The sequence below is a fragment of the Passer montanus genome, unplaced genomic scaffold (genome assembly GCF_014805655.1).
Source record: "Passer montanus isolate IOZ18808 unplaced genomic scaffold, ASM1480565v1 scaffold72, whole genome shotgun sequence".
Lineage (NCBI taxonomy): Eukaryota > Metazoa > Chordata > Aves > Passeriformes > Passeridae > Passer > Passer montanus.
This window is the reverse complement of record NW_024372370.1, coordinates 746406-770378: the sequence shown is the minus strand read 5'-3', so window position 1 is coordinate 770378 and position 23973 is coordinate 746406. Positions and strand designations below refer to the sequence as shown.

The window sequence follows — 23973 nt, the reverse complement described above, 5'->3', positions numbered from 1 at the left end:
AGCTATTGTGTTTAATTCTCTTTTAATGACACTTTTCTTCAAATTGGAAAATATTTCCTGAAAACACTTGGATTTCCATTTGCTGGAACATCTTCTACAGAATTACTCATCCTCATCCCTTTGGCATACCTTTGTAGTTTTCAGATTAATTCACCTAATTTTGCAAAGTGCCAGTCACATGCTGTTCTTCTTACTTTGTTCTTTTGGCTGACCACTTCACTTTCTGTTCTCTCACCATTACCCACTTATTCTTCTGGTACCTGCCTCCCTTGCCTGTTCCTCAGGGATGAGAGCAGACCTCATCACTCTTTACAATTCCCAAAAAGGAGGTTGTAGCAAATTGGTCTCTTCTCCCAAATAATAAGCAGGAGAATAAGAGGAACTGCCCTCAAGTTGCACCAGGGAAAGTTTTAGACAGGATATTAATAAAAGTTTCTTCACTAAAAGGGTTTTCAGGCAATAGAACAGGCTGCTCAGGGAAGGGGTTGAGTCACCATCCCTGAAGGTATTTAAAAGACATAGAGCTGTTGCATTTAGAGATGTGTTTTAGTGGTGGCCTTGGCAGTGATGGGTTAATGGTTGGACTTGGTGTTCTTAGTGATCTTTTCCAACTTAAATGATTCTGTGATAAAATCACTTGCAGGCATCTTTGCTCTTTTTCCTTCCATTTTGAATCTTAATTTCTCAAAGTGTTTGGAGCAATCCAAACTTATCCTTCAAGCTTTATTCTTCTGTGTAAATTGTTTTGCTTTTTTGTCCTGACTTCATGACCATAGGTTTTCCATTCATCTCATCTAGGTATGAACTGTAAAAACCTTATTTTTTGCCAGATTTACAAGTTTCGGATATATCTGGCCTTAACTCTACTCTTTTATGATTTCATTACTCATCCAAATTAAGCCTTCATCCTTATCTCTGCCATTAGTCTGGGTATACTTTCTATGGTGGAACTTAGATTACATTTCTTACACGTACATATTCCAGAGCACACTTACCATATGTAAGAAGTTGTTTTAATGGTCTTCTTTTCCCATCATATCCCATCTTCTGCTGCCTCTGAAACCATTCAGATAATTTTTTCTGCTCCTACCTTTAAGTGTGAAAGCACTAAAAAATAAATAGCTCCCAGAAACTTCTCCCACATTTAGATAGACATCTCCATTGTGTTTCTATATTGTTGACTTTCACTGCTTAACCAGTGAGCTTTAGTTAATGTTAAAAATGTACTGAAATAAGCTTTTATAGGGTTTATTTGAAAAATGTGATTTATATGAAGGGTTAACCCTTGCTAACCCTAACCCCAACCCTTCCTCTCTCCTGGAATAACCTTGCTCTAAAGTTGTGAAGAACTGTTCCTAAATAGCTGCAGGGGATAGAGAGTTGCATTTGCCTTTAGATTTCTGTAATAGTGACTGCTGTCTCTGGGATCACTATGTTCTCCATACATTCATTAGTGGGAAAGAGGCAGATTTAGTTTACAGTTTGCTGGACATACTTAGAAAAAGTACTTTGGGGGAGAAAAGGTGCACATATTTCTACAGCAGGTAGCTTTGATGCATTCTTTCTCTATGCAGAAAGATAAAAACCTTCAGGGTTCACTGGATAGACCCAGTTTTCTCTGCTCAGTTGTTCTTCAGCTTGGCATATACTTTTTTGCTAGATTATTACAGTGAATAGTGCTTTTTCTTTGAAAGGATTGCTATTTTTTTCCTAGCCAGCAATCTCATTTCTGATGAAGTTTTAAATATTTAATAGAGCAATTGGTCTGTAGAAAGAACTATTTGCATGGTCTTTGTATTCTTACATGATTACTGAGGAAATTGACAAAGCAGTACTTTGTGTAGTATTTATACTTATTTCCAAAACAGAAGAGGATAGATGTTTTCAATTTAGCATAGAATTCCCTACAGTACTTATCAGGCTTTTCAGTCTTAACATTTTTAATCAGTTGTGAAGATCATCTTACTCTCTGATTTATATAATAAAACTTAGTTTTTCTACGTTTTTGCTTCATTTGACTTCAAAATGTTTCCACTGCTATAAAAAATGACATTTTGTTAATCATACTTTCATCTTTAATTTTTCCATGTATCAATTTTGATAACAGTATCACTTTTTGAACAGTGACTTTAAAAGACAGAAATGATTAGTCATAAACCAAAGGAGATACAATATTTAATATCATGCATATGACTGAAATTTTCCTCAACATCTTGTTGACTAATGTTTTCAAAGGACTAATGACTGGTCATGGGTTTTGAATTCTCCAGCTGCTGGAGGGCTCTTAATGTTTTCTGGGGAGCCCTGGGGACTCTTCTTTCTCTTCCCTCTTGAGAGAAACTGTGGGATGAATTGAGAGTTATATAAAACTTCCCTGGCACTCCCATAAGTTCTTGCATGGTAGTCTAACAGTCTCTGCACTAATGGGAAAAATACTTTCTTGCTTCCTGGTTTCCACTCAGTTTCAAGCAGCTTTTTTGCCCATTCATGGTATTTCCTCCTCTCCTGTCCAGTGCTTGACACTGGCCAAGTGAGGCTGTTCCAGACATCACTGTTTTCAGTGGGCTGTCCCACTGAGAGCAGACACAGAGAAGTTAGTGGCAGAGTCAGGACTGAAAGCAGGTGGTGGAGAAGAGCCACCACCTGCATCTACATTTGCATCTACAACTTAAACCCACAGGTTAATCTGTTGATTGTGGCTGACCAGCAAAGTAATGATCAGTTCCAGCCAGGACAGAAGTTTTGGCAGGAGCACATCTTTGGCAGTGATCTTTCTAGAAGTTTTGGGGCTAATTCACACTGTGAACATGTATTTTTGCTCTCAGAATTAGCAAGGCTGAGTACAGGAGGCTGAGTACAAATACGGCTGGCTCCTAATTACACCTATCCACCTCAGTCTTGCCAGTGTCCTTGGCTGCTCATGAGGTTCTATCATGACAGATGAGCAAAGAGGGAATTACTTTTAAGGACTTTAAACAAGTACACACCTGTAGAGTGATACATAATGTGCCTGGCTGGTCCTTTGAGAGCCCTTGGGTCACTGGTTTGTCATTGCTATGCACTTTTCTTGAAATTTGCAATCCCAGGGTTACTTACAATGAAGAATTTACTACTAATACTTCAAATCAGAGAGTGGGGAAGTGAAGGATTGTGTCACTTTCTGAAGATAAAATTTGCATTTAAAAAGCTGTTACTCCTTCATTCAAACTCCTTCAAAAGCTGTTATTTCTTTGTTCCGTATTGGATACCTTTCCACAGAGCCGGTCTTTTTGGGTGCTGGGAAAAAACATTATTTCACAGATGCCATTAAATTTGGGGCAAAGATTTTAAGAGCCATAAGGCAGTGTCTCTGCAACAGATTAGAGAGCCTTGTAACACGAGGCTAGTGCACAATCTGGCCAGTTGGCAGCAAAAAAGGAAAAATTTGCTTAAGAGTCAGGGTAAGAGCCTTTTAGCTTGGAACAACTCAGTAGATGATGCAGTTGCTAGGAAATGTCTTTCATTTCTGGAAAAAGTCTTGAGGTGAAAGCTAATCAATAAGGTAGGTACCGTGTGATGTCATTTGTTGCCATGGTTTCTGAACTTAGCAGTCTGTTATCTGCAAATAGTATTGATGGTTGCTATGCAATTGAATATTTTCATATTTTTGTTTTACCATTATTAAGCATTTTAATCTTAGCTAAAGCTTCAAAGAGCAGATCACTTAGGAGGTTAAATGTTTTAATAGATAGGCTTCTATTACCACCCTAAAATATCTTGAATTTTGCTATCTAATAAACAACAGGCTTCAGCAGGAAGTGAACAAGGTTAACATTTTGGTGATTAAATTTCCACAAAGCAGTTGACATTTTCTAGTAAATTAATGTGCAAATTAAACAACTCTGTGGAATTAGTGCTGTGATTCTTTGTATCGCAGATCATGTAAAAAAAGGGGTAAGTAGACAATCCTCTGGATGATAAGGCAGTCAAATGTATGAAGCTCTAAATGGCTGAAAAGCCATCACGGCTTCTTGAACAGTGGCCTTGTGTTTCATGTATCTTTCACTATGGGATTGTACCTCTTTATTATGTTTGGCTTTTGCTAGAAAATATTTTGTAGCAGCTTATGCTATGCATCAGGCAGCTGAATAGGCTAAAAAGGAAATGAGACTTATTTTTTCTGAGAGTTGTCAATGTGAAGAGAAAGCATTCTCAGGTCAGATCCTTTAAATCAAACATAACTTCATTTTTAATATTCTATGGAGATGTTAGTTTTAACAGAATGCTTTGTATCATTTGCTTGATTTAGTGGCATCTCTTTGCAGTATTTTTTCTTCGGAGTTTGAGTTTTGGAAAACATTTTGGGGGGAAAGAATGAAAAAGAGATGAGCAGAGGAAGGGAACTTAAAAATCAGATGATGGCTTGCTGAATTCTAGGGTTTGTACATCTTCAGACTGAAATTTGCCATGCTGTCTATTTTTCTCTTTTTCCCCAATGTATTCCTTCTCCTCCCCTTCAATTTCTGCTGCTCTCTGCCTTAACAACACATTTCTTTAGAAAGTGTTTTGCCACATTCTTTCTTGTCTTTTTCACACATCTCTCCTCTGTGTGGTGACTTTGACTATCACCTTTCATTTGAACAGAGAATTAATTGCCTTCCTAGTCCTATTTGTCCCCTTAATATAGGGAGTGAACTGTCAAGGATGCACCCCCAGTGGGAGAACCTGAGGAAGATGTGATGAGGAAAAGTGATGCCTACTGCTAAAATCCTGCTCCCACAAACTGGGCAGGGGTCTTCTGGATGACTCCTCTACTGGAACTCCTCTAGAAATTCCCCGTCGGCTGTGCAGAAATACAAAAGGAGCTTTTGAGTGCATCCTCAAAGCAGGGCTACTTAGACCAGACAGATGGAGGAGACATGTCAGCTTGATGATGATGGTAGCAGATGTCAAACTAACAATCTGAAGAGGAAGCTAGCAGTGCAGCAGTACTTCTTACCAAAATTTTTAAAGAGAGGGAGAGGAAAAAATGAAAAACCAAAAGCAGAATAAAAAGAAAGGCGGCATGGAAAAGAAGATACAAATCAGTATTGCTGACTGGCAGGAGCTCTGAAAGACTATCTGATGCTAAATCTGTGAAGTGGTGCTGTTGAGTGAAATTATCTAAAGAAGTATTTCACTGTTAAGCTGTCACAAAGAAAAAGCATTTACTTCAGGTGCCATATGCCAACACTGCCATCAGACTTTCAGTCATACATCCTGTGAGTTCTAAAGCTGGGGGAAAAGTCTCAGCTGTTTGAAGTTGCTCTTGCATGACACTTGCTTTTGCAGTACTGGATGTTCAGCAACAACAGTTGCTTGCACTGTTGTGAAAGTTGCATTGTTTGGGATAGCACACTTTTATTTATGGAGATATTTTTATCTTAGGGTTATTTGGGGTTTTTGTGTTTTCAGGTTTTATACCCTTAAGAACAAACTAAGCTGTCAGACGTTCTTTGGTCTGACATCATAAAGCAATTCAATTTTTAAAAAATTAAAGTAAACATACTTTTTTGTGCCTAAGAAAATATGCTCATTATACCTATTATATAAGGGAAATCTTGTACTTTGTACTAGTGAACAACTTGATACAACATACCATAGTGGAAAGTCTCAGGCAGCTTTAACAAAAGCCTTTCTTAATTTGTGAATTTCTGCTGTTTTTCTTAGGCCAAATATTTGCATCCATTTACATCCATTTATTTCAGACCTGTTGATAGTTCTGAATGTAGTAGTTGATGCAGTTATTGCAGCTCAGAGGTGACCAGTAAGACTAAGAAAAATACAGATATTTAACTTAATTATATGCATCAGCTGCTGTTCATATTACTTAAATAAAAATCTCAGAACTTGCTGTTAAAAGTTTACTTTAGTGTACAAAAATATTGAAAAAAAGAGCACAAAATTCTGACGTTTGGAAATTACTTTAGATTTATTAAAGCCATTTTAATTTCATTTTATGTTGGTATGATTCAGCTAAGCCCTTCTCTGGAGCTTTTATATCTTTACTTGAGGTCTTGGGTCAGTCATGCTGCAAATAATCTTTTTATGAATAGACTCAAGGCATGTTTACTTTCTGTATACTGATTTAGAAAGAGAAAGCTCGTTCTCAATCCAAACCCAAACATGTAATTGTTCTTGTAATAACTACTGAATGTTTTTTTTTTGTGTGTATGAGGAGATAAATGCATACATTTATTTTTCATAATACATTGCAGAAAAAAAAAGTGCTTGTTGCTTGAAAATTTTGTGGAAAACCCAATTGTGACACAATTTTGAAAATATCTCCACAAAAACACATCCTTCACCCCAAGCCCCTAACAGTCCCCAGATTTTCATTGTTCTGAGTGAGATCAGTCAGATATTCATGCATTTTAAAAGGTTCTAAGGATACTTTTGTACGCACTTAAGACGCTTCCAAAGGTTCCCTTTTTCTGACACTTCATAAATCACCCAACGAACCAGATCAAGAATTGCCAGCATTTTAAAACCCAAGGATCCTTTCATATATAAGACAGGATTATTTTTTGTCTAGTGAGTATAATATTTATATGTATATATATTTTTAAAGCCATTCCAGATGGGAATTAATTCCAGGCAATTTTTGGAAGGACGTACAAAACACACAATGCATGGCCACTAAGAAATCTGTCACTGTTTCCTGCTTGAATGTAAACTTCTCCACATTGATCAAGGTCAGCTGGGGCATGCGGTGGTGAACACCTCAGAATGAGCAAGGCACCACCCTATTTTGGCAAGTGTTGCATTTTGTTTTCTGATCCTGTGGTTCTGTTTGCTCACTTTTTTTCCCTCCACCACTCCATCAGTGGATTTTCTATTGCCTTACTTGAATCTGCTAGCTGCTATTACTTCTTTCAGCTACATCTGCTTCCCCTTACCCTTTATGTGTCCACTGAAACTTTGTGATCTTCTGTACAAATCTTCCCATCCCCCTTCTCTGATTTGCCATTTCTGAACATTGTTTTAGATCATCTTGCTCACATCCAGCATGAAATGAGTTCTGTTGGCAAAAAGACACAGCAGCTTTACTGAATGTGCTCAAGTTACCTGAGATTACGTGATAAAAAAGAAATTGCAATTTCTGAAAGGTAATGCTTTCAGATGTTAAGCCCGGGACAGCCATGGGACAGAAAAATCCTTAATAAAGGCAGATTCCCTCCTATTTATCAGTAACCTAAACCACTTTTATATATATATATACTAAATGAACCTGACTTGCTTTTGCCACAGTTTCAGTGCAATTTGGCACTATCTTCCTTACACACAAAAAAAAAAAAAAAACCAAACAAAAAAACCAAAAACTTAAACAGAAGAAAGGCTTTATTTATTTGATTTCATTTAGAAGATAAAAATTAATCATCCTGCACAGAAAAATCCTTTATGCTATAGAGTTACAGGCGGGGAAAGACAATGAAGTATATCTTATTATAGTCAGTGTTTATTTTTACATTGGAAGCTATTACTATCTCTTCCTTTGCTGACAAAAACAGGGTAAAAATGCTTTATTGAAAAAATTTTATACTTCTAGCACAGAGGAGACTTTCAGTCAATCCATATAGGAAATGTGTTTGAATGCAAGCAGCTAATTGTCACAGCAATTTGCATGGGGACAGCTTTAATGTAAATCTAGAAACTGTTTAGTTATGTTTTATAAATGTTAGACATGAGGAATGAAAAAATTCTATAGTAAATGGAGAATAAAATCAAAAGCAAAAAGCTTACGGCATTTTCCTTTAAAATTCTAGAGTCAGTTATCTAATGAACTGGTGTTTTGATGAGATGTGGCACTTTAATTCCCTTTAAAAACAAAAAAACCCAACCTAAGCTGATCTTTTGTCACTCTTCAAGCACTAACAATTATTAGTGATAAGTTAATACTCCTATTCACATCAATGGGAGGAAGAAGTGTGAGGAAATATTAAGACTGTAGGCAAATAAATGTCTTGTATAATTATTCTATTCTTAGCATCTTGCATTGCAGTAAGTAGCTTATGCTTTTCAATACTAATAGCTCATATAACTTCCATCATAAAGCTACCTTCATCTGAAGCCATCTGATAATGACATTTACCCTCCCTGTTTAGCAAGGAACAGTGGAAGCCTCTTGCTGTAAAATGTCGGACATCAGCTGGTTTCTTTTTACTCATAAAGTGTAGTTCTTGCACAGGTGGTTGAGAAGGTTCAGAATGTTATAGTCACCCATGTTTAATTATTTCTCTATGCCTTGGAATTTAAAGAAAATTTCAGATGTATGGCAGTAGCTTTCCCTGTATAATCAGGTTGCTATGGTAAACCTATTATTCTATGCAAGGGAGTATGTTTAGTAAAGTGCTGATCCCTTTTCAATATAATGTGAGCTTCAAATTACTTTCAAATGATTGAATTTGTTTGGTAAGTATTTTATCACAATAGCTATGAGAAGATCAGAGAATAAGGTGTGGCTTCTGATATTTCAGCAGCAGATACATACTATATAGTTAGCTGTTCAGAAGCAATAGGACTTTAATTCTTTGTTAAATTATCTTCTTAGAGTGAGCCCTATTTACATAATCTAACTAAAATCTCACTACTTTTGGAGGCAAAATATTTTAATAGCCACTACAAATTGGCAGTTATTTAGTGACACCATTAAATTTATTTCTCATGCTGATCTTGTAACATTTGTAAAAGTAAAGGAATTAATAATTTGATTATCAATTTCAGCAGCAGTGTAATAAACTACTATAATAGTATTTTTGAATATTTAAAAATAAAGAAATAGCTCAAAGAAATCCTTTTCCAGGGCACTTGCTGGAAGTTTCTGCCTATTTTTAAGACACTTTCAGTTCTGATGAGGTCTGCAGCCAGATGATCTAAACCATATTTAGGTGGAATTAGGTGAGAGCCAGGCAAAAAAACCAAACCAAACCAAACAACAACAACAACAACAACAAAAAAAAACCACAAAAAAATATCACAGATTGAGAAAGTAGGGCCTAAAATCCCTTTGATCTTGTATCTCTTATATGACAAAAATTGCTCAGTCTGTCTAGGGATGGGCTTCCCTCCATTTTTCTGCTGGTGACACTGTTGCACATTAACTAAAATGAATAAATATTACTTGCAACAGGGACTGAAATGAGCCTGTTCCCACTGCAGCACAAGGGACCAGCCATTGGACTCTGACTTATTAAATTAAGCATTGCAGAAGATAATGCTTAGTTACAGAACATGCAGGATCCTTATTAGAGGATCTTCCTTTGCTCATTCCTCTCGAGGATTTTCCATCTCTAAAGACTCCTCTAGTCAAAGCGGCTTGCTTAAATGATTTTACCATCTTCAGGCATCCTTATTATAGCAATGGCTGGCCAGGATACCACTGCTGAAGATTCTTCTTTTGTTTATGTCGCAATCTCCACAACAGATGGGTCCTGTTCATCAGGTGCCTCTCAGCCCACAGGTTCCTGACTGTTCCTTGGGACAGGCTGATGTGACACTTTTGCAAAAGTGATCAGGTTGCCTAAGGTGAATGTATAAAAAGAGACAAATTAGACTCAATAAGATTTTCCGTATGTTTAAGCACTAAGGATTTTTTTTCCGTCTTTTAATGTGGCTGTCCTTGCCAAATAATTACAGCTTAGAGAATGCAGGCCAATAGCATCATTATTTCTGTAGACAATAATATCTTAAATTTTGACGTGATTACTAAGCACAATTCTATTTCATGCTGTGGCAGATGCACTTCTGATAAAAAGTTTCTTTCTGAAACAAATATCCTCATATAATTGACAATGAAATGTGGTTTTTAAACTATGCATATAATAAAGGTGTTAAGAAGTATTTACTCTAATTCTCTTTTGTATGTCTTTGCTAAAATTCTTGCCATTTACGTCCTTCTAGGTTGAATCCTGGTGCATAAAATGTCAGGTCAGAAGTGCAATGTATGTTGAGGCTTGGGAAGATGAAGAGTATAGAAGTTATAAAATGAGCTTAGAAATTTTTTTCCTTAAGTCAAAAGATCTCTCCCTATTCCAACTTAATCAGAGTGTTTTCTTTAAAAAAGAAAAAAAAGACAAACAAAAAATAAACCCCAAAGCCCCACAAACAAATATAACAAATTAAGGTTAGAAGTTGGGAAAATAAGTAATCATTTATCAGTACCTTACCCTAAAGAGTTTTATCGTCATGACATCTACAGTTAGAAAACCTTTACTGAAGTTTTCGTTCACAGTCCTTTCCCGTTCAATAAAATATTTCAGCAAATGCTGGAATAAATTAGTGCAGTGTGTTGTGAACTGTCGGGTTGCATAACAAAAGGCAGCACTTGGAGGGTATTTTTTACTTTCCAGCAATACCATAAATTTGGGTGTTGCATTCAGTAGAGCAGTGACCATGGCCAAGCTGAGTTTCACTGATGCTATGACTAAATTAAAGGGCAGGTTTTCTACATCCTAGTCTATGTCTCTGGTGGCCATTTTTTATACACAATATCCTTCCCCAAGCCTATCAAATGTGTGAGTTTGGTCCATGATTTGTGCCATTTTTAGAATGTTCTTTCACCAGCATTGCATAAAAACATATAGAGTCAAACTCTTAGAAGTTAAGGCCCATTATCTGAACTGAGTTTATCTCAGATATGTGCAGGGTAGGACTGTCCTGGATATTAATTTTTTCCTCATCTGGCCATTTAGTACTTACTGCTCTTAGGGTTGTGGAGTGAAGATCTGTGGGAGCTTGGATAAATCTGTTGTTCCTTTAAGCTCTGGGGAGCTCTCCTGTAAATAGATTGATGGAAAGGGAGACTGCGACAGAGGTTGTGCTTGTTTCCTCAGATCTAGACAAGAAAAATTACAGGGATTTTGCTTTCAAAAAGCTTGACAGAGTATTTGAAGAATTATTTTTCTACATGAATAGAGAGTATCTTATATAGCTCTGTGCATAGACTTTAATTCTGATCACATTTGTTTTGGTGTTTCTGAGATATGTGCTTAATATTTTAGATCAACTATAGAGGTTAATTATGCAGATAAGCACAGGCCAGCACAGTTATGCTAAGTTCAGATATGAAAAACATGCAATGCCAGCGATTGCTTATTGTTGCCATTTCCACTAAGATTACAACAGTGATACACTTTCCATCTGGTTGCCATGGAGGAGGAATAGTCTTGTTTTGCTGTGTTTTTGTTTGTTTGTTTGTTTTTAATTGTGTTTATGAGCTATATTTTAATTAATGCAGTGTGACTTGTAGTTTGTCTTAGGGGTTAGGATGCAGCATGAACTTGGGGTTTATTAAATTTTACTTTACTGAAATCTTGACTCTAACAATTATTTATTCTTACAGGGAGATGTGAATGTGGCCAATGCACTTGTTTCCCTCCAGGAGACAACAGAGTTCATGGCAAAAACTGTGAATGTGATGATCGACAGTGTGAAAATGCAGATGGCGATGTCTGTGGGGGTATGTGTTCACTTAATATCACATAACACAGCAGAATTTAACAGCATAACAGAGCTAAATCTTGACAGTATATAGCTTTCTGTTCCCCTTGATTTTATAGTATAATGTCAGCATAGACTATTTACATCATTGATTGATAATATGATGGCAGATTTTTGCTAGAAACATGCACTAGAAGTATTGAACATGTTAGAGAATATTTATTTTAAGACTTCAGGAGTGCTAGCACATAAATGGAAGTGCTGTATTATATCCTAAGTTCCATCAGTATTCATTAAAGAATACAGACTCTTAAACAAAAACCTAAAACATTAGGTAATCTTACATTATGTTTACTTGTGATGCTTCATTGTGGGAGTTGTAATAAACCTAAAGGTACTAATGACCAGCAAAACTTTTAAATATTTTGTATGACTGACAGTGATACGTCTGTTTTCTAAAAAAGTAGCAAAATATGTTATGAAAGAATGTAAAATGCTTGAAAGACAGTGTCATAGTAATTGTAGATGCAGATGGTTTATTTTAGTGTTGACAGTGAAAGCCTTACATTGTGATATTTCAGTAAAGTATGTTGGTGTTTAGCAGTATTTCAAGGTAGTTTTGGATACGTAAGTCATGCATACCACATGGTATTTTATAAGCAGGCAAATAATATTTATCATTAATGCTGTCTTTTTAGGTTTTATGTGCTTCGTTTTTAAAGTGACTCTTTGATTCTAAATGTTAACAAAGTTGTTGATATGAACAATGGTACATTGCATTGTATTCCTTATTTCTATGTAGGAAAAATAATGTATTGCTTCATGTTCCTCATGTACATAGAAAATTCTGACTACAGGGAATATTTCTTCTAGGTGTCTGCCATACAGAATATAGACATATATAGAAAATTTTGGTTTGAATGTCTAACCATCCATGAAAGTAGTTTACAGCATTCAGAGTAATTCAATAATATAAGTGCATAGAAAAAAACTCAAAACAAGCAACTTTAATTTTGGGTGAAAGACATTAAAAAAAGCACTGATAATCTGTTTCATATTTGTTATTGAATAAATAGTTGGGACATACAATTCATTGTCATCCATGCTAAAAATATCTCTTCTGTTTATATCACTCATGTTTTACATTATTACATCTCCCTCTCTTTTGTGTTTGTCTATGGTTCTATCTGAGCCTGAACTTCCTGAAATATCTCACTGAACTGCTTATTCTTTTTTCTTTCCTTGTCCTCTTTTCATAGCTATTTTTCTACCACTGTTGCTGCCTAGGCAATCACAGTAAGGACATAAGCCCTTGCTAGTAAATCTGTCTTCAGAGCATTATAAGCTGGACTGTGTGGGGTCTGACAGTGAGCACTGGGTGCCTGTAAGCACAAAGAAGGAAGACCAGTGTTTTCAGGTTAAATGCATGCTGAAATGAGAAATGTGAATGACAACCTAAATGATTTGAATAAAAACTGTTACTGGCCTTCTCCAGCCAGCAGAGACTGATTAATAGCTTGCTTTCCAGACCAGCTGTCCATGCAACGATAGAAAGACATGAGGTGAAAGCTATGATAAATTAGGGTACAACTGAATGAGATGCCATGCCCATGTTTCTGCATGATTGTAGTGAGTCATTCGCTTAAAAATTCAGCTGTCCATCAATGCAGTACCAAGAATAGAGACTTAATGTCTCCACATTGACAGAGGTTGCAGGAGGACTCAGCATAGATTTCACAGAACTCTGCTATTTGAAATTGATTCATATAATTATGGAATCACAAAACAGTTTGGGTTGAAGGGGACCTTTGAAGGTCATCTAGTCCAACCACCCCTGACATGGGCGGGGAACTTTTCACTAAGACAAGGCTTCTCAGAGCCCCATCCAACCTGACCCTAAACATTTTCAGGGGTGGGGAATCCACAGTTCTTGGCAGCCTGCTGCAAGTCTCAACATCCTAATCATAAAAAAATCTCTTCCTTATGTCCGCGTTAAATCCACTATCTTTCAGTTTAAAAAAATTACCTCTTCTTCTGTCACTACAGACTTTGGTAAAAAAATCTCTCTCACTCTTTCTTATACTCCCCCTTTATAACACTGAAAGGTCACAGTATGGTCTCCCTAGAGCCTTCTCTTTTCCAGGCTAAAAAACCTCAATGCTCTCACCCATTCCTCATAAGAGGCATGCTCCATCCCTCTGATGATTTTTGGGGATATTCTCTGAATCTGCTCCAACAGATTCATGTCTTCCTTGTACTAGAGACCACAGAGCTGGACGCAGTACTCCAGGTGGGGTCTCAGCAGAGTGGAGTGGAGGGGGAGACTCACCTTCCTTGACCTGTTTTCCAGGTCTTTCCTTCATGTTCCTTTTTCTGTGCCTCTGTACATAGTCTTAATATGCTAAGACTAGAGAAGGTGTCTCTTGAAGCCTTTTTGAGATAGATATGTTCTACCTAATGGCCCTATCCCTACTGTTCAGGTTTTTTGATTATGTAAGATTTTCCCAGGTGTACTTCAGTGCTGATCCACTGAAGTATTTAACATCGCATTCCCTTTGGCTTTGCTTGGTTCTTTGAGTTTTTCATGTGCAAGTTAAGTGGTTGTGGTGTGCACACATGACCAGAGAATCACATGTTTGCCAGCACAAGTCTTTGGTAACGCTGTGTTGCCTTTTTACACCAGGCTTGATATTTACTCATGCTGTAACCTGGTGAGACATACTTCTCACTGCCCTCTGAGGTTATGGCTGAGCTGCTTGCTGCAGGTGCATCCTAAGGTTTCAAGTGGTATTTGTTTCCTTTCTGTGTCCACTCATGTTTTACAGTGATTTTGTCACTGGCTGCTCCATCTTACTGGGCCAACTGCTCATTACAATTTTTTTCTCTTTCAGGATTAAGGGCAGGCAGACAGAAACTCAGAACAACAGTAAAGATCAATTTGAAATAGATTTGATAATGCTCTTAATTTCATTCAGTTAAATTTGTTCTCTGGGTGATTATTGGCCTAACTATGAGTCTGTGTCACAGCCAAGTAGCACCCATTAAAGGAATGAAACAAAACATTTGGGGTCCTCTGCATACCACAAGTTCCTGTAGAATTATGCTGATTACAAACTCTGCAATGAAACTAAACCAAACAAAAACAGTAAAAAATTGATTAAAGCTAGGATCACTATCAAAGGCTTAAACTTGTAACAGGTAATTCCTAACAAGACTCTTATGTATTTCTATGGATGTACCCATTTTTTATTACATCAATATATTATTCCGTGCTTCAAAGCTTCAAATAGTGGGACATCAATAAGAACATCAGCTTTAATAAGGTCTTTTAATGGTTATTCATAAATGTTTGCGCTGTCTTTAACACTGAGAAACAACTGAGACTGGTCATTCCAGTAAACCTGTTCTTTATCACTCATGACAGTAGAATACTTTAAGTCTTATTTCTTTATTTTCAAGTGAGCAATTCCATTTTGATGACTTTTTAACTAATTGTTTTGGCCAGAGCACATAAAAATACAATCCTCACCAAAATGCAATCCTAACACTGTCGGGAATCTATTTGTGTCATGCCACATCAAAGAGTAAATGCAAATTATCTTTTTTGTTTGTTAATATCAATGTCTTTAGTTATCATTAGTTTGAAATTCTGGTTATACTAAAAAAGCTTCTAGAAGCTGGAGGAGTTGACTTATTCTTGGAACAAGTGCTGGGGTAATTTTTATTTCCCTCCTTACTCAGATTTGCCTTCACACCTCTCTCTTCTCTAAGTGTAAGAAAACAGCTCAGCAAAAACCCTGCTTGAGATTTTATGGGAGGGGAAGTTAGTATTTTAGGAAATCCATTAGTAAATTAATTTTCACCACACAGACACATCTTTTGTTGATTTCATCTGCTTGCATTCTCATGCCCAAATACAAGCATCAAAGTGTCTGCATATAATGGTTTGGTCAGGATTCCTTGTGTGCCACACAGAACATGGGCAAGAGATGCCACCCATGAAGTTTTTGGTAGGTCTTTTTATTTCTTCTCGACTGACAATAACAAACTGGTCTTTAAATACATCTTTTATATACTCAGGACCTAAAAGTTAGGGTGATCCTTTTGACTCACAGTTTTCTTACTTTTATCTCTGCAAACTTGAGGCAAGTCTGGTGCCTGTTGTCTGTGCTTCCTGATTTTTGACATTCTTAGTTCTTGACATTCTTAGTTTCTGATATGCTGTTCTTGTTGGGGTTATAAAGAATGACAGAAGTTATGCTTTGTGTCTGCATTGACATCTTTTGTTGTTGAGCACACACACTTCTGCCAACATGTCATCATGACATTCATCATATTGTTGTTTTGTGAGAGTGTAGACCTTCTGATTTTGACAAAATAATACATTCTTTAGTTTACTCCTGATTGTTGATTATCAATGCAGGTTATTTGGCCTCATTCTTGGGTTTCTTCTGGCACTTACATACACATTGTCATCCATGCATCATTTGCACCAGTATTAAGATTTCCAACATTATTCTCTATGAATCGCCAGAGAACAAGGGAAAATCTAGAGTTTATAAGGCATACATATACCTTAAGCCACAATTCCCATTTTATCAATGATTTAAACTTTTAAAACGGAGACAGATACTTCTATATCACATCCTTACAGTGATGGACTCTAGGATTGCACAGTCATCACCAGGATGTACAATGCTAAAGCTCCCTCTCAAAGTCTGGTGTAAGTTGCCCCTAATTGCCATGCTCCTTTAAATTTAAAATTTTCCTTACTATCCAGCCAGGCTAAATAATTGGATTCAGAGGAAGGTCTGCCTTTTTTGCCTTTTTTTTTTTTTTTTAATATAAGATATACAACAAGAAATGTAAAATTTTTCTTTTTCTGAAAGTTCTAGGTCCTTGCTGCAGAAATCATGAATGACATTTATTTTTGTCATTTCTTCAGTGGAGCAGAAGCATGATATTTTCGGATAACATGTTCTTATGAGGACCAATAAGACCATAACCACAGAAATGAGAGAGCTATGATTAATGATATGCTTCATTAAGCAAAGCTAATTATGGTACAGTTGCTGTCAGATAATTTCCTCATTTCTTGCACTAATGTTGATCCACAGAAACATAAGTATATAAGACATTTGTAGAACTCTCTAATATATGTAAAAACAAATTAGGAAAGAAAAATAATACCTGTCAATCTCCCAAACAAAGACAGCTTTTGGCACTGACTGATCTGAGAATTCAGAAATATGACTCCTGAGACTACCATGGCTTCTCCAACTATATGGCACATAGATTCAAAGTCTTCAGCCACCTCAATTAAAACACTTTTTATCACCTGTGGGTCCCAAGACTACCCTTGCCTGACCCCAGCTTGGCTCCACAAGGACACAGGAGTGTCTGTCTGTCTGTCTGTCTGTCTGCTGCCATCATGAGGATGTCCTTGATGCCTTAGGGCTTGTCCAATGCCACAGGGCATCTGAATTGAACCTCTAATTTCTCTGAGGTTTCCTACCATGTTAAAATAAAACTTTATATCCTATCCAACAGCTCTTTCATCTGTTCTATCAAAAAGTCTTTAGAGCAGGGACCATATTCTTTTGATAGAGGAGACTGAAGAACATACAATTGTTGCAGAATTCAGTAGTATATAAACAGTGAATATACTAGATATATATACTCTATTTATATGTATTACTTGATAGATATTTTTTATTATGGTATTTGTTATTGAAAAATGTAGTTTATTCTCCTGGGGGAAAAAAAAACCCAACCGAAAAAAAAAACAACAAAAAAACCCCCAAAAAAACCCCGAAAAAAAACCAAAACCCCAACCAAACAAACAAACAAAAAAAAACAGCCGCAAAACCAAAAAAATAAACCCACAAAAAAATCCAGAAAACCGAACCAACACTTCATACACATTTACTGAGTAAAACTGGTGCTAATAAAGGTGAAAATTATGGTCTTAAATAGTGGAGAAGTCATAGTTTAACTGGAATAAAACTAATGTGAATTAGGGTTTTACTCTGACAATTCTAAAAGGAGAGTTAATGATCCAGTGCCTGTGTCCTTGTGTTTAACTGCTTCATCCTAGCTCTGAGGCACATCCAGGGGCAGAAACAGATAAAGGTAGGTATTAGATACAAGAGTGATGATTGCAGCTAGTCATTGCACAGTCTGTATTAAATTAAATTAATTTTAATTTTTTATAATTTTTTTAAAATGCAGTACGGATTTGTGTCCTGGTCACCCAGACATTTGTGTAGGTGTATGAAAAGCCAACACTTTACATAGATGCACAGAGAACTTAGTCTGTTTAGCTTTTCAGATAGCATAAAATATGATTCAGGTTTGCAAAAAGCATTTTAATTTAATCTTTCTGCTCAAATGAGCAGTAAAGGAATTGCTAGTAAATTAACATTTAAGTTGATTAATAGGTATTATTTTTTTGAATCTGAAAGGAGCTTTTCTGTTGAACCTCTTTTATTATGCTATAAACAGCCATTACACTATTCCCATGCTTCCCTGTGTTGAATTCTGTGCCCTTTGTGCAGCAAAAGCCTGTATCTGAGCAGGCCATGCTCTCAGAACTCCTAAGACATGTGTATCCCACGCCAACATCACTTGAAAGTTTGTTCCAATAGTCATCACCCTTGTTTGAAATGCTGGTTCATTTCTTACATGATTTTGTCCGTGTCAGGTTTTCTCTCTCGCTTTGTCTTTCTCTGGTGGTTTGAGAATATCTGTTCTCATACCCTCTGAATTCCTCAAAACTTTTTAGTACCCTTCCAGGTTTTGCCAAAATCTCTTCAAACATGGATATCACAGAGTTGCAGGACTTTAACCCATCCATCAATGCTCTAATTTTGTTCCTCCTCATTTTTCTCCAGGTAGGTAGATGTGAGAATGACATTGGCCCTTTTTGCTGCAGTGTTTCACTTGAAGGTGCTACTGAACTTCCTGACGGTTGTGTTACCCGAACTGGAGCCACCTTCATTAGACTTAGACAAGACTAACTGGCCTACTTTGAAAATGTAATAGACAATTAATATTTTAATTCACATTTATATTAGGTTTCTCCAGCTGCAGTTCTTCTGGTCTTCTGGTATTCAATTAAAAAAAAAAATAAAAACCAGTTTTCCAAAAACATTTTTAGCAGCTAGTTTAGCATATTTGGGCAGGGTAATGAAGCTTGCTCACCTAGAAATATTTCTTGAAGATATATGTCGTTTAATATTCTCCTCTGTTAATAATATAATGGAAAGTCCTGCAATTTAGAAGAAAAAATAAAAATGGAAATCCTGTTTCTATTTAAATACAGAGAAAAATATTTGTTTCATTTTCTGTGGTGCTCTATATCAGGGATCCTCTGTTATGCTGCAATTTTTCATATTCTTATTACACTTTTAGAACTTTTTATTTTTCATCCATTTAAAATACATTATATTGCATTAGTTTGAGAAACTTCTGTTCCCGAGGTGCCAAATTTTGCTTGGGTCTGGCCTCAGTTTGCCCTTCAGGAACATCACCTGTTTGTAATAGTTAGCCTGTAAATAAGAACCAGCTTCCTCTGTAATGATTACTTCACCTTTTCATTGTGCTGGTGCTCCCCTGCAGTGTTGCCTTTGGTATTACAAAATGATCGTGGAGGTTTTTGGGGAACACCAAAAACAGCTGCATGAGTAATCCTAAACCAAAATTTCCTACAACAGCACAATTTCAATTCCAGGTATGGCAAGACATAATTCATCATGGTGCCCTGTTTAGTTCAGGTTGATTTGGGTTATAATGACCCTCTGCTAGTAATCTGCCACAGCTTGCTTTTATGCTGAATTCATGTTTCACATTTAAATCTTGTGGTTATTTGAGTTATAATTTTAAGCAACATGGCAGAGTATTTGACACTGTCTTTTTTGTCTTCTTTGCCTCTCCCACATCAAAGTCTTTATTCTTTGAGATTAATTTTTAAAACATTGTTATTATTTTAAGTTCATTAACATAACTTTTTATGAATAAGCATTTACAATGCAATTTGTTTGTGGTTTTAACTGTTTTCTGTTAGGTCTGAAATATTCATAGACCAACACTTCCTAGTATATACGCTTAATCTGTATAGTTAGGGGTAAAGAAAAATCTCTAATTGAAGAACTCCAACCAAAATGAATTGCTTAACATGATAAAATATTGATTTAATTATTCAGATTACCCCTTTCTTCTGTGATTTGCAAGGAGAATATTCACAACTAGACCATGTAAAGCAGTTGTTCTCCAGCTGCCACACTCACATGAGATAGCTTAGATTTAACAAGCAGTGGGCTGAACACTTGTACACTTGCCACCTCTATGGATGAGGCATCCAAAAAGCTACAGCTGCCCAAGCTGGTGTCAGCTAGGAACAAATATTACTTTTTAATGGATTATTTGAGACAAAAGAATCCTTTATGTTTTGAACATTTATGTGGCATAAAGCAGGAGAGAAATTTCCCCTACAGAAAAGTGCAAGTCAAATGTTATGTGGTAAACTGCAAGCTCTGTTTGCTGCAAATTTATAGATTATTCATTACCTTTTCATTTGACTTGTGTAAAGGATTTACAGACATGATGAGTCTCTTCATTCAGTAACACATAATGACTGTGAGAAAAATGCCTTAAAATTATTTTCTCAGTGAAATTGCCATTGATTTCTTACTATTGACTTCTAAAAGAGTAGAGGGGTTTGTATCTTCAGAAATAATTTTCCAGTAGTGGCATATTGTATATGTATATTTTGCTCTTAATTAGCTGAGCTAATCTGAATTCTAATCTCTATGTTTAAGCTGGTTCTTAACTAGAAATAAATAAGGTCAATAAAAATACTCTGACAGCAGCTTTATTTTAGATAGTTCATATAGACAATTGTATGACATCTATCTGGAAGGGGCATATGGGAAAGTATGTATGCTTGTTTTCTACCTCTTATATTTTGGGTTGTCATATAGTTCTTGTTTCCCAGTCTGACACAAAAGTTCAAGTAGCATCAAGCTTTTATCATTGCTAGTTATTAATTTTTAGAAGTGGGTGAAAATGCTATGATAATAAGTCTGTGTAGTCGTTAACTGAGCCTTTAATATGATAAATATGATCAAAATATAATAGACATCAATAATGTAATATGATAAAAAACACCTCAAGGATCAATAAAGAGCTTGGGATACAAAAATTATTTTGAATTTTTAGATACTGGAAATGACATATCCAAGACTTTGGAACTCCCAGTAATTTTTGTAATTAAAATTTGTAAAGTATTTCACTATCAGTAAACTTGAATGAATTTCACTTTCAGCAAACTACCGGTTTGTCTCTCCTCTGGCCTCTACCTTCTACTGAGTGTTGCCTCTCAGTTTACAAAAAAAAAATGCACTGGAAGCTCATGAGAAATCCACTAATCAGCAAAACTAAATTGCTGGTTTGCTTCCCTACAGTTCCATGCTTTCCCAGATACTCCTACTTCTTGTTCCCTTCTTCCCAGTCCATGCTCCCAAATTATCTCAGTCCCTTCATTTCTACTCCCTTGTCCTACATAGAAGATAGGATAGGACAAAAATCACTGGTATGTGTTTGCTTCCCTGGTAACTAATTAGCTAAGGAATTATTGTCTCTGAAGCAGAATATTCAAAGCTGAAAAATGTAATTCTGTCTGGGAGACATCTCTTCTTTTATTCCTGTTCTCCATTCCTTTATTCTTGTCTATATTTGTTGGCACTTTTCCCTTCTTGCTGGCCAAATTTTCTACTCAGTTTATTATTCAACATATTTTCAATTTTTTATTAATGTTTTTACAAATAGGTTTTTTTTAAAATTCTATTTTATCTTTCCCCTCCCTTCTTTAAAGCATGAATTATGGCTTCTAGTACCTATTTCTCACCCAAGTTCTAGGGTTTCTTTGACCTGTCCCTCACTTGTTTTCTGCACATTATTAGGGCACCCTTTTTAACACAAGAAGGAGAGAACTGGAGAAGGCCATCCTGCTGGGAAGCTGTGCTGTCCACCCATCAGTTTTTCTATCCCATAGCACACACTTCATACTGAAGAGGTCTGATGCTGTGACCAGTCACAGATTTCTGCAACCACAGTGACAGGTTTCTGCTCGTCATGCTCATAACCAACCTTGGTGTCATTACAGGCCATGGTATCTGCTCATGTGGCCGATGCATTTGCCACGATGGGTGGTTTGGAAAGTTGTGCCAGCACTCAAGGAAATGCAACATGACGGAGGAGGAGAGCAGAAGTCTCTGCGAGTCAGCGGATGGCCTATTGTGCTCTGGGAAGGGTAAGATCTGGCAGCTGAGCTACCCTGTGTCAGTGCCTGACAGAGGAAAATAATCACGTTCTGGAAGACTAATGTGCACGGTAGGGGGTTGTTGTTCAGTAACCCTCTCTTTCAAAGGCACTCATTATTAAAAGGTTGTTAAAGGATGCTCTGTAATGCACTTGCATCCATTTTGTCAGGCACCCACCCCAGCCATACACGTTCAGCAGCGTTGCTCTCCTATGCAATTTGTTAGTAGCATATAATTTCCTGGATGCATTTAGCTGATGGCCTGTGTGGAACAGCTGTAAATTATAAACTAACTGTTAGTGCCCTGCCACTTTGGGGAAAAAGGGCATTACCCACAGTAACACTCCAGTGGGGAAGATGGCAAATATAATATGTTGGACATCACCATGTGGAGGAAAGTGTTTAAAAGCAATTTGGTACCCTTAATCCCTCTGCTCCCCAAAACAGCTGCAAGGGAAATGTAGATGACTGCAACCCCCTCAAATGAATCCTACAAACTTTCTCATTTACTAATTTTCATTCATCTGGTTGCATCAGCTTCAGTTCATCTCTAAAAAAAATTGCCACAGGGAAGAACGAAACTTAGAAAATCTTGATAATTATCTGAAATCATTCTCTGAGGTTCTTACCTTGCAGTCTTTCAGGCTAGGAAATTGCATTAATGGAAAGAGGGCTTTTTAGCTCCCCTGTAGTGGAAATTGCCTATTTTTGTATATAATATGTCTGAAAGAGAATAGACAAAAAAAAAAAAGACTGGTTGGAGGCTAAAATGCACTCAATCCAGACTCTGTGTGTCATTTCCTATATTTGTATGTTCCTTGCATAGACAGGAAAGAAATCTGCCAGCTGGAAAACCAGTTAGGAACCCTCTACATCAGGCAGATTTCCAGTTTTCCCTTTGGTAACTTTTATTTTAGTGCAGAGGAAATTTAAATGGGGTTTCCAGCCCAGGCTTCATCTATCTGTATTATCACTTATCAGAATTCTCCCTATTGCACCATTTAATTTTGTTTTGGGGCTTTTCCCCCTCAGTTGATGCAGTGTCATAAAAAATGAGAAAGTTGCACTGTTTCTCTATTTTTTCCAGATGGGACTATCTTTAAATTAGTGTATGTGTAAGAGTGAACGAGTTACAGAAATGAGAAATGGAAATTACTCTGTTTTACTGCAGAGGTTAACCTTTTTTCTCTTAATGTGTGCCTTACTGAGATTTTTTTTTATATAAACCATGAAGGTAAAGGAATATGCTTGTTATCAATAAAATGTGCTATGTAAGATTCTGTATATATATAAACATGAAAAATTATATTGATTTTTTAAAATATTCATACTATTTGTTATTCTTTGTAAGGATGGCTGAGAGCTGTTTATTCTAGCCTGTGGGTCTTACTGTGAGAACAATTAGCTTTGAACATGTGTTGCAAGGGTGCTATTTATTTGAAGCTTTGGGAGTTGGTAATTCATCAGGAATTTGCAGATATATCAAGGATTTTTAACCTCTGCTGGCTATGCTGCTGGGGTGTGGTTTGGGATCTGGTCACTTTGATAATCTGTAGCAGCCTGAAAGGTGCTCTAGTGTTGTCCTTTCCAAACTGACCCATTCTGTGACCCTAAATCCATACCCAGAAAGAGTGGTGGGATTTTTTTTCCCCTTTTTTTTTTCTTTTTTCCTTTTGGGGATTAAATTTCTTTGGCCCCTGAGCACACATTAGAGAAATCGTCTCCATAAGACATCTACAGTAGTGTGTGGCCAGTAAACATCCAAGAAGGCTACTATCTCCTGCCTCTTCTCTGAGCACGATGGGGATCACAGACAAAGACAGTCTAATTATAAATTATATATATTATATTATTATAAATTTTGCTGCTATGCTATTTTTCTTCTTTTTTTTCCTTTTTTTTTTTTTCCCCCAAATCTATTCCTGATGCTAAGTTATGTATCTGGAAATCACATCTTACTGGATAGCCATAGTTTAAAACACTTTTCATAGACAGTGAAGCATTATCCAGGAACTAAAATGGCAAATTTTTCTTTCTGATTCATTACAATGAGAAAAAAAAAATTATTACTGGTCAAATAAAAGGGAATTTTGAACCTGTGCACTAATGATGGTTTTTCCATTTTTGTTGGAAACCTAGCCATGATATGCAAGTGCTAAAATGGACTGAGGATAACTTGAGTTTCTGTATATAGG

General features: G+C 36.4%; 1 protein-coding gene across 1 annotated transcript in view; it reads left to right on the top strand.

Moving 5' to 3' along the window:
• Window positions 1–23973, top strand: part of ITGBL1 (integrin subunit beta like 1) — a 123470-nt gene that overhangs the window by 94859 nt on the left and 4638 nt on the right. The window contains exons 8-9 of the mRNA XM_039730453.1: window positions 11360–11476; window positions 21623–21769. Of these exons, the coding sequence (XP_039586387.1) occupies window positions 11360–11476; window positions 21623–21769 (264 nt within the window). The remainder of the gene's footprint in view (window positions 1–11359; window positions 11477–21622; window positions 21770–23973) is intronic.